We start from the raw sequence: 14,872 nt of genomic DNA, 5'->3' as shown, positions 1-14,872 counted from the left end.
CAGAAATATAATAAAATGTTATGTAACACCTAATTTGGCTTATAAAAAGAAGAAATTTTATTGTCTGCTAACGTTATATAATTGAAAAGACACCAAATAATTAATTTAAAAGCGAATAAAACCAAGATAAATATACAAATTAATTATAAATTGGAGAAAAATATATTAACAAATAAATTATTTGTTAATATATTTAATAAATATATAAAATATATGTATTTATATTTAATAAATTATTTTATTTATTAATGTATTAATATAAAAATTTCATTCATAAACAAAATAAATAATTTTTAGAAAAATTTATATTAATAATAGATCTATAACTAAATTAATTATCACCCAACAGATTTCGAAGGTGATGTAAAATTATCAATCTGATATTAAAGATTTTTTTCAAAAGTATTCAAGTATTATTATCTGAAGTAAGTTTTAACTGGTAAAGTAATACCCTTAAAAGTCGATAACTAATATAAAAATATGTTACTCATTTGAACTGAAAAGAAGTGTACCTGAAAATAAAGGTTTTTTTTTTTTTAATTAACATTCTTGAATGGAAAATTAACTTTCTCGTTAAATTAAGTCAAATAATGCTAACTAGCTTATGCAAATTTTTGATTGATTTTAGAGATGTTGAAGCCAAAATTACATTAAATTAACAGATAATGAAAATAGCTTTTTAAATCGTATAACAAAGAAATCCTTTCTTTTTTCGAATACTATAATAATAGTACACCATTTATTTTTAGGTATTAATAGAACTAGAATCCAGTAGACTAATTCAATTATTAGAGCTTATGTACAAAAAAGGCAAGAGCAAATTTTGCAAAATTATAAAGTTTAATTTTTCTAATATGTTACATATTATTTAGAGATTTAATTTTTTTTATTATAACGTTACAGTAACTTTACAATCTGTTCAGAATTGTAATTGAACAATAAGTAAATAAGCTAAATTTGGAATGAACATTAAGAAGCTACACACCCAGTGGTATGTAACTTAAAAGTTAACAACGAAAAGAGATGAAATTGAAGGACTTTAGAAAACTGGTTTATAAATCCACTTAATTGAATCGATATATCAAATCAAGAATACTGTTTCTCATTAATCTTGAAAAATCGCTGATAATATTATCCAGTAAATTGACTGCCATGTAATTTGGATGCCGATCCAAACGATTTTCATATCGTTGACTGATCAGAGAGATTTCTTGCTTGAAGGTTTGTAATTTACAATCATTAGATTGCTTATATACTTAGGTATGTTTAACATTTTTCGCAGTGTATTTATCTCAAAACGTTCAAGTATGTTAATATTGGAATTGCTCGCTGTACCCCACAATTCAAGCCAGTAAGTCCAAATTGGTTTCAAGATGTGATTATAAGTCAATTTATTTTCCACTGAGAGGCGAGATCTGTGTCCTATTATCCAGTACATGTTTTTAAACATTAGGTCTAATTGTATTCGCTTAGATTTGGTACGTTTTACCCAAGTAAAGCGCCGGTCAAGATGAAAACCTAAATATTTACATTCTTTAGAACTTGGAATTGGAATATTAAAGATAGAAATAGTCGGGCAGTTTTCCTTTCTAAGGATGAATGTGACGTGCTTCGACTTTCTGTTTCATTTAACTTTATTTTCCAACTTGTAAGCCAGGATTCGAGAGTAGCGAGATAATCTTGAATATAATGAGATGCGGTAGCTGGATTTTCGTGGACAGCAAAAATTTCAGTATCGTCTCCAAACGTTGCAACGGTTATCTGCGGTAATTGGCAAGTCTACAGTCAACAGAACATATAAGACGGGTCAGAGAACGATTCCTTCAGATACCCATGATTTCATCAGGAACAAATCCGTTAAAATTTCTTTATGTTTAACATGAAAATTCTAGACTAGAATTTAGCACTACATAGAAAACATGCGGTTTTACTACGTTCAAATTTATTGTATTTTATTGCATTAAAAAATATTAGAAGACCTGGCTGGCTTTACTCAATAAACACTCAATCCCAGGTTAAATATTTTTATATAAATACCAGAAAGGAAACACAATCTTTGGTCCTCATATTATAGAAATGAATACAAAGGATTAATAATCTTAGTAATTCGTTCAAAATCAAATTTTACTACACACAACTATTAAATACATAATAGTATTTACTGCATTATATTTCCAATATTTGTTCTATTCATTCAAAACAATAACCACCAATATTCAATCTTTTGAAAATATAAAATTTATTCGGCGGAACTTTAAGTTGTCGGGAACAGGAAGAATAATAAATGTGAGAGGCCTGCAGAATAATTCAAGAACATCTAGTAAAAGTTGAAAAGAAAATTTTAAGAAAAATTCATGGGCCAATACTCGAAGAAAATAATTAAAATTTCAGAAAATAAAAAGAAATTTACAAAAATTAAAAAAAAAGATCGTAAAATACGAAAAAGAAAATACACACATTTTACGGTCACTTGTATTAAATGGATGACATTAGATTAACAAAAAAAAAAATTAACAAAGAAATAACTGTCGGCAGAAAACAAGTGGATAAATCTAAATTTTCAGAGAAAGGAAGCACAACAGGATGGACCGAAGAAAGGAGAGAAAGGTTAATGAAAAGAATGAAAGAATACTGGAAAAGAAAGAAGTCAGGACGATGTCAATGAGTGATTCTTAGAAGTTCCGGTCATAAAAAGGAGAAAAAAGAAATATTTGTATTAATATTATACTATTTCAACAATTATATGAAATAATTATCAATTTTTTTTTTCATTTTTAAATTAATCTTTAACGATTCAAAAGAATAAAATAGTAAAAACAGTGGTCACAAATAATATGGACGATTTTTAATAGATTAATAAAGCAATCAGCAAATATTTCTTGTCGACAAAATGGTGCGTTGAACGATAAACAGCAGATCATCCGACACAACATGATAATATTCCGCTATTCTAATATGAGATGGACCAATGCTACACTTTGTTTAGTCGCTGTAAGTTGGCTGGTTGACCATATTTCAGTTTGTTGTAGTTATTAAAGTAGGTAGACGTCACTGAGGCTTAAATTATATTAGATGCGCAAAAATGTTAAAAGTCAATGGCCTTTTTTTTTATTTAAAACACTAAACATTACTAAAAATAAAATCTTTGAAATAAAATATTTTTACACTGTAATAATATAAAAATTTATATCAAATAACGAAAAATAAATAATGTTTAAAAAAAATAAAAATATTTTTATATATATTGTAAAATTGAGTAATTAAACTTGTAAGATGAGAAAGAAAATTAATGCAAAATTCCAAGATCGAAAAGTTAAATGATTAACCACAATTATTCAGACCTTCTTTATTATTTCAGAATATTAGGGAGTATATTAACTAAAGCAAAATTAGATGTCCATGTGGTGAATATGTTAATACATTTCTGTACTTTAAAAAAAAATTAAATTAGTCCAGTTAGTTGTATTTTAAATGAAAAATTATTTTGTAAGAATATCTGAAGATATATAAGAAAATCACCGTAACGTTATTTCGGATTACGATATCAATTAACGGTACTGTTTGCCTTTGTCGACTTGAAAACGATCTCCTTGATCAAATGAAATTGGTCTGTGAATAAATATATAATCTTGAAATTCTTTATCTTTTTGCACGTACATTCAACGACAATAAATAAATCTAAAGTTAAAAAAATCGATTTAAAGAATAATCTCTGTGACTAACAAAAAAAAAAGTATTAGGAAATGGTGCGTGACAATTAAAAGTAAAATAAATTACAATTAAAAAGGAATTCTTAGATCGGATAATTACAGCAACAATTTTTTTTAACGTCATTAAAAAAGCATATATACTTAAACTGTAACGCGGACGGATTATCTAAAACGAAATGTATTAAATTATTCTAGCGCAGAATAAAAAATGAAGAGAAACAAAATGGAAAGAGGCCAAAAAACTGAAGTTGTGATAAATAACGATATCAAAACGAGCAGCGACTAACAAACAAACATTAAGTTAAGTAAGAGCAAAGCAAGTCGAGTAACTGACCTGGGCCAACAGGCCGAGAGACTAACAGTAAGAGCGACCGAGCAGTCCGCGACTCTGTGATTTACAGCGCCTCCCTAACCACATAAATTAAACCAACACTAGTTAACTACAGTACTGCGAACTCTACAACACTGTGTGTAACCTACTATACGAGGTTTGCAACAGCGCCTTTTTAATGTCACCTTGCTTTAATATATCATACCAATCCGCTGTTATATATATACTTTTTTTATATACATGGGGTCAACCTAATTTTGCTTGCTGTATCGTTATTTCTCCAGCATATTACCGAAGAAAAAAAAGACGAATAAAAACAGAGTAATGAATTTTTATTTTTAAGATCACCAAAGCAAAATATTAAAATTATCGAGCGTTTAAAATGATACCAATCATTTATATATTAATTTACCTTTTTTTCTTTTACTTTTAATTAAGCAAAACATAAAAATATAACAAAAAACATAAATCAAAATAATGAGTCGATAAATAATAAGAAACATGATGATTAATTAATTACGCAATTATCATGAAAAAAATACTGGAATGACTGGCAAATTTATTAATTAATAAAAGCTTTAAAACTGAAAATGCTAAATTATTACATTCAGATAAATTATCAACTGTAAAATAATAGAATATACTTACAGTGTAGGCAAGTACAAATGTTACAAAAACATACAATTAATAAAACAAATTAAGGTAATGAACGATTATGAAAGTTGTAGTAAACAAAAATCATCAGTGCCCAATTGACGACCGACCTGTTTAATGTAAAGAACATTAACAATGAATGTATAGTCAACAATATGGTCTTAAATATGGAAATTGTGATTTGAAATATATTGGTAGGACAAATCTCTCATTCTCGATTAGATTTAAAGGACACATCAATTGGATAAATAAAAATAATTAAGATCGATCTAACTTTGCTAAACATATTATAGAGAGAATAGGCATAACTACAATCCAAACGAATTTTTTGAAATATTGGAATACACCAATAACCTTCATAAAAATAGTACGTTGGAGAAATGTCACGTATATGAATAATAATTATAAATTTATAAATGAACAAATCAAATTTGATAATATTTTATTCAAGCAAATTATACAATAATTAACAATTATTAGGTCGGATAACCGATTCAATTTATACCGCATAACAGTTGTAAACATCTTACTGACAAGACGTTTTTCTTTTAACGTTGACTTATTTTAATAATTGACAATCAACTGTTACGAACATTAATAATTTTAAATGTTATTTTCGTTTTAATTCCCATTTATAAAAATTTATATGCACAACTATAAAATTCATAATTAATCAGTAATTCTTGATGATGGTGAAATAATCCTAAAGCGCATGGATAATCAATACAACAAAACTCTTGGTAAATGGATACTCTATTTTTATATAAATTAACAACGTGTTCTGCAGCTTTTAATAAAATCTCCATTTAATGTTAATAAATAAAAACATACGTTTTCACTAATTTACAACTTAAATATTCCAAAAAACAATATCAGAGGTATGCAAAATCCATCAAATTAAACAAATAAATCATTTACTAAAACAAATTCTCACCATATATCTTTACATTGAGAATTTATATCAGATTCTTCCGAACGATTAAAAAAAAAAACATTATGAATATTTTCTTTAAAAGGTATTTTATTGGGCGTTTCGATCGGGCTGAGAAATATTTTGTTGTCTTAGGACATTGTTAAGAATTAGACTTAAGTAATCTTTGACCCATCTATAAATTCTGTTTTTTTCTTTTTTTTACTCGATATCACCGCATAAGCTTGAAGATTGTGCATGGAATATGGAAATGTAGCGTATGAAAAATGCCATGACTGATCGAGTTTCGAACCTAGGACCTCCGGATGAAAGGCCGATACGCTACCCCACTCGCCTATGTAGGGCGGCAAGTTTAAATAAAATTATTTAATATAATTGTGTATTTGAAATTGTGTATCATTTTACTTTTATTAACTTTGTAAATATTTTAAGTAGGTTTTAGTTAATTTTAAGGTTTAAATAAGTATTTATACGCTAAAATCGTTGCGTATTAAACACTTAGCATATTTATATTAATAATACATAGTGACATTTTTTAAACGATTAAATAAGATAATTTTATATTTTAAACTAATTTGTTCTATATGAATATTTTATTTTAATTTATGTATACCAAGTTACAGAGTAACCTGGCATGATGGCAACAGTATTCTGCAGAGATGCCAAGGCACCTAGTGCAGTCTGGATCGTAAGTGTAAATGTACCGGTAAATGTGTGGTCTTAAATTGATTCAGGTCGACCACTCCTGAGACGTGTGATTAATTAAAACCCTACCACAATGAACATCGGTATCCACAGTTTAGCAATCAAATCCATTTAAAAACAACTGCCTTTACTAGAACATTAGAACTCTTGTCTTCGAAAATCAGCTGATTTGCTTGACGATTTTAACCACTAGACTAACCCGGAGGGTTATTATTCCGATAATTTATAGGGCATAAATTTAGTACAGTTTACAGTTCTTTTTTAATGTTATAATAATGATCAGGTAATAAGTAAATCTACAAAATATATAAATAATCTTATGTTGAAAATTATCTTGTAAGAACAAAAATTCTTGGTTGATTCAATGGATTTTTTTTTTTTTTTAATGATTAATTCACCATATAAGTTCAAAGCTTGTGCATGGGAATATGAAGTAAAAATTTTGTGCGTATGAAATATGCCATGCCTGACGGGATTCCAATCCGGGACATCTGAATGAATGGCCGAGACGCTACCCATTCCGCCACGGAGTTCGACGGAGAGGCGATTTCTTTATTAAAGATTATTTTTATAAAACTACATTACTTTACATTTGTGCTTCATATAAAATTTAAAAAAATTGTAACCAAATGAAAATCAGATTAAAATTATGTTTTTTTTTCTTAACTTTAAACACCTTAAAAATTAATAAATTTCATTTTTTGTGATCCTTTTGGGAAAATTACTTTTTATATTTCTCTTATTTATTATTTTATAAGTAAATGGATTAAGATACTCAGAATTAGAGATAAGAAATAAAAAATGTGAAAGGTATTTATGAGCAGATATAACGAGAAAGACAAAGAAAAGGATAAATATATATGTAAAATAGTCTCCCAAGTTTTATAATTGTTTTATTACATTAAAAATTATGTAACTGGTTGAAATAAACGTTACATAACTATACGTTTATTTTTGGAAAATATACACGTACATCTTTCGTTTAATTTAAATAAGTCTATTATTTTAAAAAATATAAATAAATTAATAAAAAACAATACAAATAATAACGATAATGAATGCCGTTGATAATAATATACCGATAAATAACGGGAGAAAATAAATAAAAATTAGGGGGAAAAATAGAATGAACAAGAAATAATTATTCATAAAGGCGTTTGATCTCTAAATTTCGCCTAATTGCTAGTCTATAATTGTTAAAACGACTTCGAAGCCAACATTATGATTGTAGTTTCTTGCGCCAAATGAGATGTAAAAGACGACACCGGGCTAACGATTCAGACCAGCAATTATTTTGATTTACGCTACAGTAAATAATCCTGCGTAGAACCAACGAAATGAACGTCTAACTCCTGCTTTCCAATTACTCCAAATTAAAAGTTAGAAATACATCTTTTTTGTTTTTTATCTTTATTTTTAAATCGTTCTTTCTTGCACATACACGTACGGTTTTTCTATCTGTCAGAACGTCTGTTCTGGTCATGTATATCTATAATGCTTCATTCATTCTCTCTCCATCGACAAAACTCCTTCTCCCGACATTCTTTTATTCGTTTTCATAACCTTCTTCTCGTCCCACATACATACCATCACTGTCCACTAACAAGTGCCGATGAACTTTGCTAACGAACTCGACTACTATTATTACTACTACTACTACTACTACTACTATTTATAATAATAATAATGAATGAATGTAGATATGCTACTCAATACAACGTTTTCAGAACGTTATACGGCGTTAAGAAACCACCGTTCCTAAAAACAGAATTTATAGAACACAATAATGTAAACGAAACAAATAAGAAAATTTTACTTTTGTACAGATTCAATAATATATATTCCATCTACCAAATTAAAATATTTATAAAATAACTGAATCGCTTATTACATTTTAATAATGCATAGTTGAACATCACACACAGTAAACTACACTGTGTTAAATTTTTCATAGAAATTGTGTCATGATTTTTGTAATATATACACATGACACTTCCTTAAAATCACTCAGTAGCTTCTTTTTAATTAAAAAAAATCACAGACAGGCCTGCGTTTAATTTAAGTTTTATATAATATATATATATATATATATATATACACACACACACACACACATACAAATATATATATATATTTATGGAATACTGAATTTATGTAATATTTCTCCTAAAAATTTATAATCGAACATAATTGCTACTTTAATTAATTTAACAAGAAAGTTTTATTAGATGCATTAAATAAAAACATACTGTCCAAAAATTTCTAGTATTTTAATAAAACATAGAATTTAATATTTTTCCAAATGTTAACGTCATTAATACAAGAAAATTATCACTATATCCTTAAGAATATTTTTATTAAAAAAATTTATTTATATAAAAATTGTTTCGTTTTAACAGAAGAAAATTTAGTTATAATAAATAGTTTTTTGATGATTGTTAATGCAGGATAAATTCCTAAAAATATAGTTCTGTGACGTTATAGAATTTACTTAAAAAGTTCTCCGATAAAATATTTTGAGGTTATTTTAATAAAAATATTTTTTAAATACATTAAAATAATTAACACTATAATCTAACGCGTTGGTCTATTGATAAAACTCGTTATCGTAAATCAGCTGATATCAAAGTCTAGAATTTAATGATCAAATACTAATAAAAGTAGTTGCTTTTATTTGGATTTGAATATTAGATCGTGGATCGTTATCCACTATCTAATACGATACACGATCCACGATTGAAACCCAATCGTGGATCGTGTATCGTATTAGATAGTGGTATTTAGATAGTCGTATTAGATACCCAATCATCAAAGAACACAACGGTGTTCTTTGATGATTGGGTTTCAATTAACCACACGTCTCAGGAATGGTTAGCCTGAGTCTGTTCAAGACTGCCCGCTTACCGGTACCTAGACACATATATTGAGTCGCTAACGGCTTTAATTGTTGAAGTGATTTAATTACAAATATATATATATTTTTTTTAAATAATAGTAACATAAACACTATGCTTGAGATAAACTGTTTAATTATTTCAACCCTTTCTTTTTTTCTTTTTCTTTTTATCCTCCGGGAATCACCGTTCAGGTATTACTTCAGAGAATGAATGAGGATGATGTGTATGAGTGTAAATGACGTGTAGACTTGTACAGTTTCAGTTCGACCATTCCTGAGATGTGTGGTTAATTGAAACCCAACCACCAAAGAACACCGGTATCCATGATCTAGTATTCAAATCCGTGTAAAAATAACAGACTTTACTAGGATTGGAACGGAATTATTTCAACCCTGGGAAAACTTCATGAAATTTTGTTTTTAAACAAAAATATAGTCACGAGTAAAAGAAAAAAAAAAGAAAAATAACTTTTTACAGTATTTGGAGGTTTTTTTTTTTTTTAATTTTTAAAAGATATATTTAGTTTTTTATTACGCTAATTAAATACACCCTAGTCCAATTTTCTTCGCGTATTTCTTCCTTATCTAGTTTTCAATAATTTAATAGAATCTATCTTATAAATGTAGAAGATAATATATGAACTATTATGAAAATAAAGGAAGCTCAAACCGAGTAATTTGATCTTGAATAAGCTTTCCGTTATCGATCTTATTTAATGTGTATGTAAATGATATGAAAAAAAATTATCAAGAAAAGAATCAGCGTAGAAGGAAAGAGAGAATACATTGTATAAGGTTCGTGGATGAAATCATATTTTTTGGAAATGATCACAAAATATTCAACCGATTATTTCAAATTAGAAGAATCTACTAAAGAAAAAACATGGAAACCAATGTTGGATAAACAAAAGTAATAGAGTATAAACTAATGAATACATGGTCAAAAAATAAGAATTGAAATGTTAACAGATTTACAAAAGTGAAAATTAAAAAAAAAGAAAAGAATACCAGGTTAACAGAAAGAACAGCGATGAATAAGGCAACATTTTGTAAAATGGAATATTATGTAATAAGATGGAGCCACGAGAGTTGAAACGTCTTGTGAAAAATAGAACTTGAAAGGATGGAAACAATTGCGATGTGACTATGGGGAAGACTAGAGAAAATTAAATGGACAAAGTGAAAAATGAAGAGGTAATGTGGTGAATGAATGAGAATGAAACTTTAATCAGAATAGGAAAGTTAATAGGCTGGAATATATCAAGAGAAGAGAAGGACTGATTAAAATAGTGCTAGAAAGATCAGTAAAAGGTGCAAAGAGAGAAACAGAAAAGGCCGTAAAGAGTAACAATTGTAGACCATCTAAAAGAAAATGTAACCAACCAGTACCTCAAAAGATTAGCTAGGAATGGAGGACATGATGCAAGGGACCTACGTAAGGTAAAAAAAAAATCATAAGATGATAAATAAATTAAATTTCATTAGTTTAACTTTTAAGCGTGTAGATCCAAATCGACCTCCTTTTCACAAACACACAAGCATGAATATAAACAGTTTTGTAACAATGTTTTAGTATTTCTGGGATTTGAAAATGGCAGAAAATATATAAATCAAATCCAGGATTATAATTTTTTTATTCATTACAGTCCTTTCTATCTACTACGTAGTAAACAGCTGAGAAAAACAAATAGATGCGTAAAAAAATTATTTTTTATAAAATAAAAATTCGATTGAAAGAAAATCGCAAGATACAAGCTGAGACATTAAATAAGATACAGGAATGAGAGAGACATGTAATTTGTTAAAGGGTGCCAACAGTGAGACTAGATTTCCAATCAGGACAAAATGGCGCCACTAGTTGATTAATCACTGCAATTACTGATCGCTAATTGCTGGATAGCGCGCCAGCTGACCGCCAAAACTGAATTAAATAACTGAAATTACATTTTGAATTATGCACGACGCTATTCGACCCGGGGTTGGAATTATTAGTTTTCGTGGTGAAAAGAGTAACAAGGTGGCTCTCAATTCTGCACATTGAATTCGAGAGGGGAAAATATATACTTCATTAGTAGAGGCCCAGAACGAACTGTTCGCGTAGGAATAGAATTTAATATTGCACAATTTAGATTGTCTGTAAATGTGTTGGTGAACGAATGCGACTATGTGTTTCTGTTAACAACAGAAACAGGGAACGGGATAATAAATAATAACAATAAGAGTAAAATAAAATACAGTTTAATCTCAACATTTACAGACATAAATCACCTATTTTACTGCAAATTAATTTTTAAAAATGCAAATATTAATTTGCTGTTTTAAGTTACAAAATAAAAAAAAATAATAACTGAAAAAATAAGCTAATAATGCATTGTAATTTTAAAAGAATAAAATTCTAATTGTCGGTTTGAATTTTGTATATTCATATCATAATTAAATCGCGTAAATAAATCGATTATTTGAATTTCAACTAGCCATTACAATAAAATGAAATAATAGTTTTGACCAAGAAATTAATTCGTAAATATGCAATAAAACGAAGGAATTTTTAAACTTAGTAATATAAATACTATATTCTCAAGTAATAAAAAATCCGAACTAAATCTAATCAGCAGGTGACTGGATACGCGGAAGATAATTGTTAATCAAGCTAAGTCCAGCCATGTGAAATTCGCGAAGAGAAAAGGTGACTGCCCACGGGTCAACCTTGATGACATTTTGATCCCGCATACTGAAGGTGTATGGAACCCGGGTCTTAATGTGGATCGTCATTTAATGTGGAAGGTTCATATGAGGAAGAAAAGAAAGCAACTTAACACGAAGTTCAAGGAAATGTACCGATTACTGGGCAGCAGATCTGAGTTATCTTTGTCTAATAAGCAACATTTATACTCGCAATACGGAACCATACGGCGTCTAACTATGGGGCACGGCAAGAAAGTCAAACATTGAAATCGTACAGCGGTTTCAGAATAAACTAGCGAGGTGTGTAGCTGAGGTGCAGTGGATGGCTAAAAACAGTGAAATTTACGAATATTTGAGTTTACGGTAAGTCAAGAAAGAAATACAGCGTTTCAGTTTGAAATATGAACTTCGGTTAAATGATTACGTTAACCGCTTGGTCGTAAACCTCCTAGACAACGGTGAGGGTGGTTGAAGACACTTAGCAGCTACTCGTTCTGGACCTTAGTAATTCTACAAAGTAATTATACCCGCTGAGTGTTGTGCAGTAATCAATCCTTCATTCCCTTCTTCTCATTTTTTTTTTTACTTTAATTTTTTTTAAATATTTTTTTGGTTTACATGTTCTTTCCTAAGTATTTCATCAATCTGCCATTTTTATGATTCTCGTTATTGTTTTTTATTATACGCTTGAAAGTACGGTTGTTCAATACTACCTTGTGTACGTTCTACCATAATAATTCTATGCAGTACTAGTATATAATTTTTGATTATTTTCAATGGAGATTCCTTTTTAATATGTAATGCGATATAATTTACTTAAGGTTCCTACAAAAATGTAACCGATTGTAAATAAAGATTTGAAACAAAAAAAAGAATCCATTAGGAATCAATAACATAGAAATCGATGTAATTAATCGATTTTTTTTTCAGGACGCATAATTAAACTGATTTAAGTAATATAATAGATTTCTTAAATTAAACCGATATTTAATAAAAATTAATGAATAGTAATCTTTACTACTCACCAATTGTTGACTTGCAGAATTGTCAACCCCGTATCCTGGGCCAATTGTTTCTTCTGATCTTCTGAAGGGTACGGATGCTGCAAAAAAAAATAATAATAATAAATAAATGTTTGATTAAATCAAACTTAAAATATTTCAAATAATTTATCATTTCCAATAAAATATTATATAACAATTTATAGAGTTAATTAACAAAGAATTAGTAACAATAAAAATGTTATAAAGGAAATTTTGGAAAAAATCATTTTAGTTATTCTATAAGTCTTACCATAAAAATATCTATCCAATTTTTTAGAATTCAAAGTTAGTGGTTCAGAGTTTAGTATATCAATATTTAAAGGCTTCAGTGTTTTTAGTTTTTATATACATATATATATCATTAAATTTAAAACAGAAATTTTCATACTACCTAAATTAATGAAAACAATGTAAACTAATTTTTTTTTCATATTTTTCATAAGTATATTTTAAATTCAATTGTAGATCACTATGTATCTGCAATTATTATATTTTATTCTATGAAATGAAAAACGTGTTACAGAGACCAAGAAGTAGGGAAGTGTGACAAAACAGATATCTAACATAATTGCTTTAAAACTCTTTCTAAGTTCATGACAAGAGTACTGGAACATGGAACATGACAATTACAGGTCGAGAGAAATAGGGAGAGAGAATCAAAAGTTATGAAGAGGTGACGAGAAGGGGGACTTACATACAACGACTACACCGTATACCCAGTGATGATGATGATGATGACGATGATGATGGGTGTTTGCAGTTGACGAGCGTGTGACGGGTAAGTCTGCAGATATAATTGCCGTGAAAGGGGGCAGATCCCCCTTAAGGAGTCGCGTGCCTGATGAAACACACTGTAACTCCCATCCCGGTAAATTAGCTCTGTTCCGTTTACCATCCTCTTAACTCCCACGGGATCAAGTTCTACGTGATGTATAATGGTTGTTATTGAACACGTCTTAATAATTATCATGACTAAACTACCTAACGTATTATTATTTTATAACTGTTAGATAAAATAAGGCTAATGAATTTTATTGATGAAAAAAATATGTTTAAAAAATAGAGATATGAAAATGGACAAATAAAAAATATTAAATTACTCTAATCCCAAAAAAAAAAAAAAATAATATTGAATAAATAAACAACGCAGGTTTTAAGAGCCGAAGCTTTCAATAGATTACTGATATTATTACATAGATAATATTATATTTAAATAAACAAAAACATCGTAAGGTTTTAAAATTTGTTTACCCAATTTATTTAATATTTTCTTAATTTTAATTAACTTTTTTTTGTTTATTTTGTAATTTTCTTAATGCTAAAACGTATAAAAATTTCATTAACATTTGTAGTCTCGATTTATATTTAATCTGCATCACGGTGTTTGAAAGTACGTATTCAGAAAAGTGAGAAAAAAATTGTAATTTTTATCTAAAATATGGTAAATTTTGATATTGCTTGGCTCAGCCACGCGTTATTTTTATTATATTTATTTCATGATTTGTACTACTCTTTTTGCCATAATTTACAGTAAATTCAAAATAATGTCGTAGATCTCTGGTTTATTACTAACAAAATCTGGTAAGTTATAAAATTCACTGATAAACCTATTTTAGACTCAATGTATTACTAAATTATTTACTTAGTCAACTTCCCCCTTGACTTGATATTAAAGGGATAATAAACTGCAGTTTTATACAGTTTCAAATCGCCTACAAAAATCTTTAATAGAAAAAACTATTACCCTTGATTATATAAGTCAGGATTTGTATTGTAAACAGCAAACAAAAAATGGTGCTCCGAAGACAGATCATAGAGTCGATTTAATTATCAAGTTAAAATCGATCTTTCATTTTTCCGTACGTAATGAAGTTGATGCTATGATAGACCAGGCGGTATCTGTTTTGGGTTAACATT

The 14,872-nt window shown here is 28.3% G+C and overlaps 1 protein-coding gene across 9 annotated transcripts in view; it reads right to left on the bottom strand.

Annotated features, from left to right (window-relative positions):
• Positions 1–14,872, bottom strand: part of hth (Meis homeobox homothorax) — a 790,031-nt gene that overhangs the window by 137,813 nt on the left and 637,346 nt on the right. For all 9 annotated transcript variants that reach the window (XM_075365656.1, XM_075365663.1, XM_075365654.1 and 6 more), the window contains one exon: positions 12,938–13,014. In XM_075365656.1, the coding sequence (XP_075221771.1) occupies positions 12,938–13,014 (77 nt within the window). The remainder of the gene's footprint in view (positions 1–12,937; positions 13,015–14,872) is intronic.

This window comes from Lycorma delicatula, chromosome 5 (genome assembly GCF_047948215.1).
Source record: "Lycorma delicatula isolate Av1 chromosome 5, ASM4794821v1, whole genome shotgun sequence".
NCBI classification, from domain to species: domain Eukaryota; kingdom Metazoa; phylum Arthropoda; class Insecta; order Hemiptera; family Fulgoridae; genus Lycorma; species Lycorma delicatula.
Note: the sequence above shows the minus strand (reverse complement) of the source record. Positions and strands in the feature narration are given on the sequence as shown.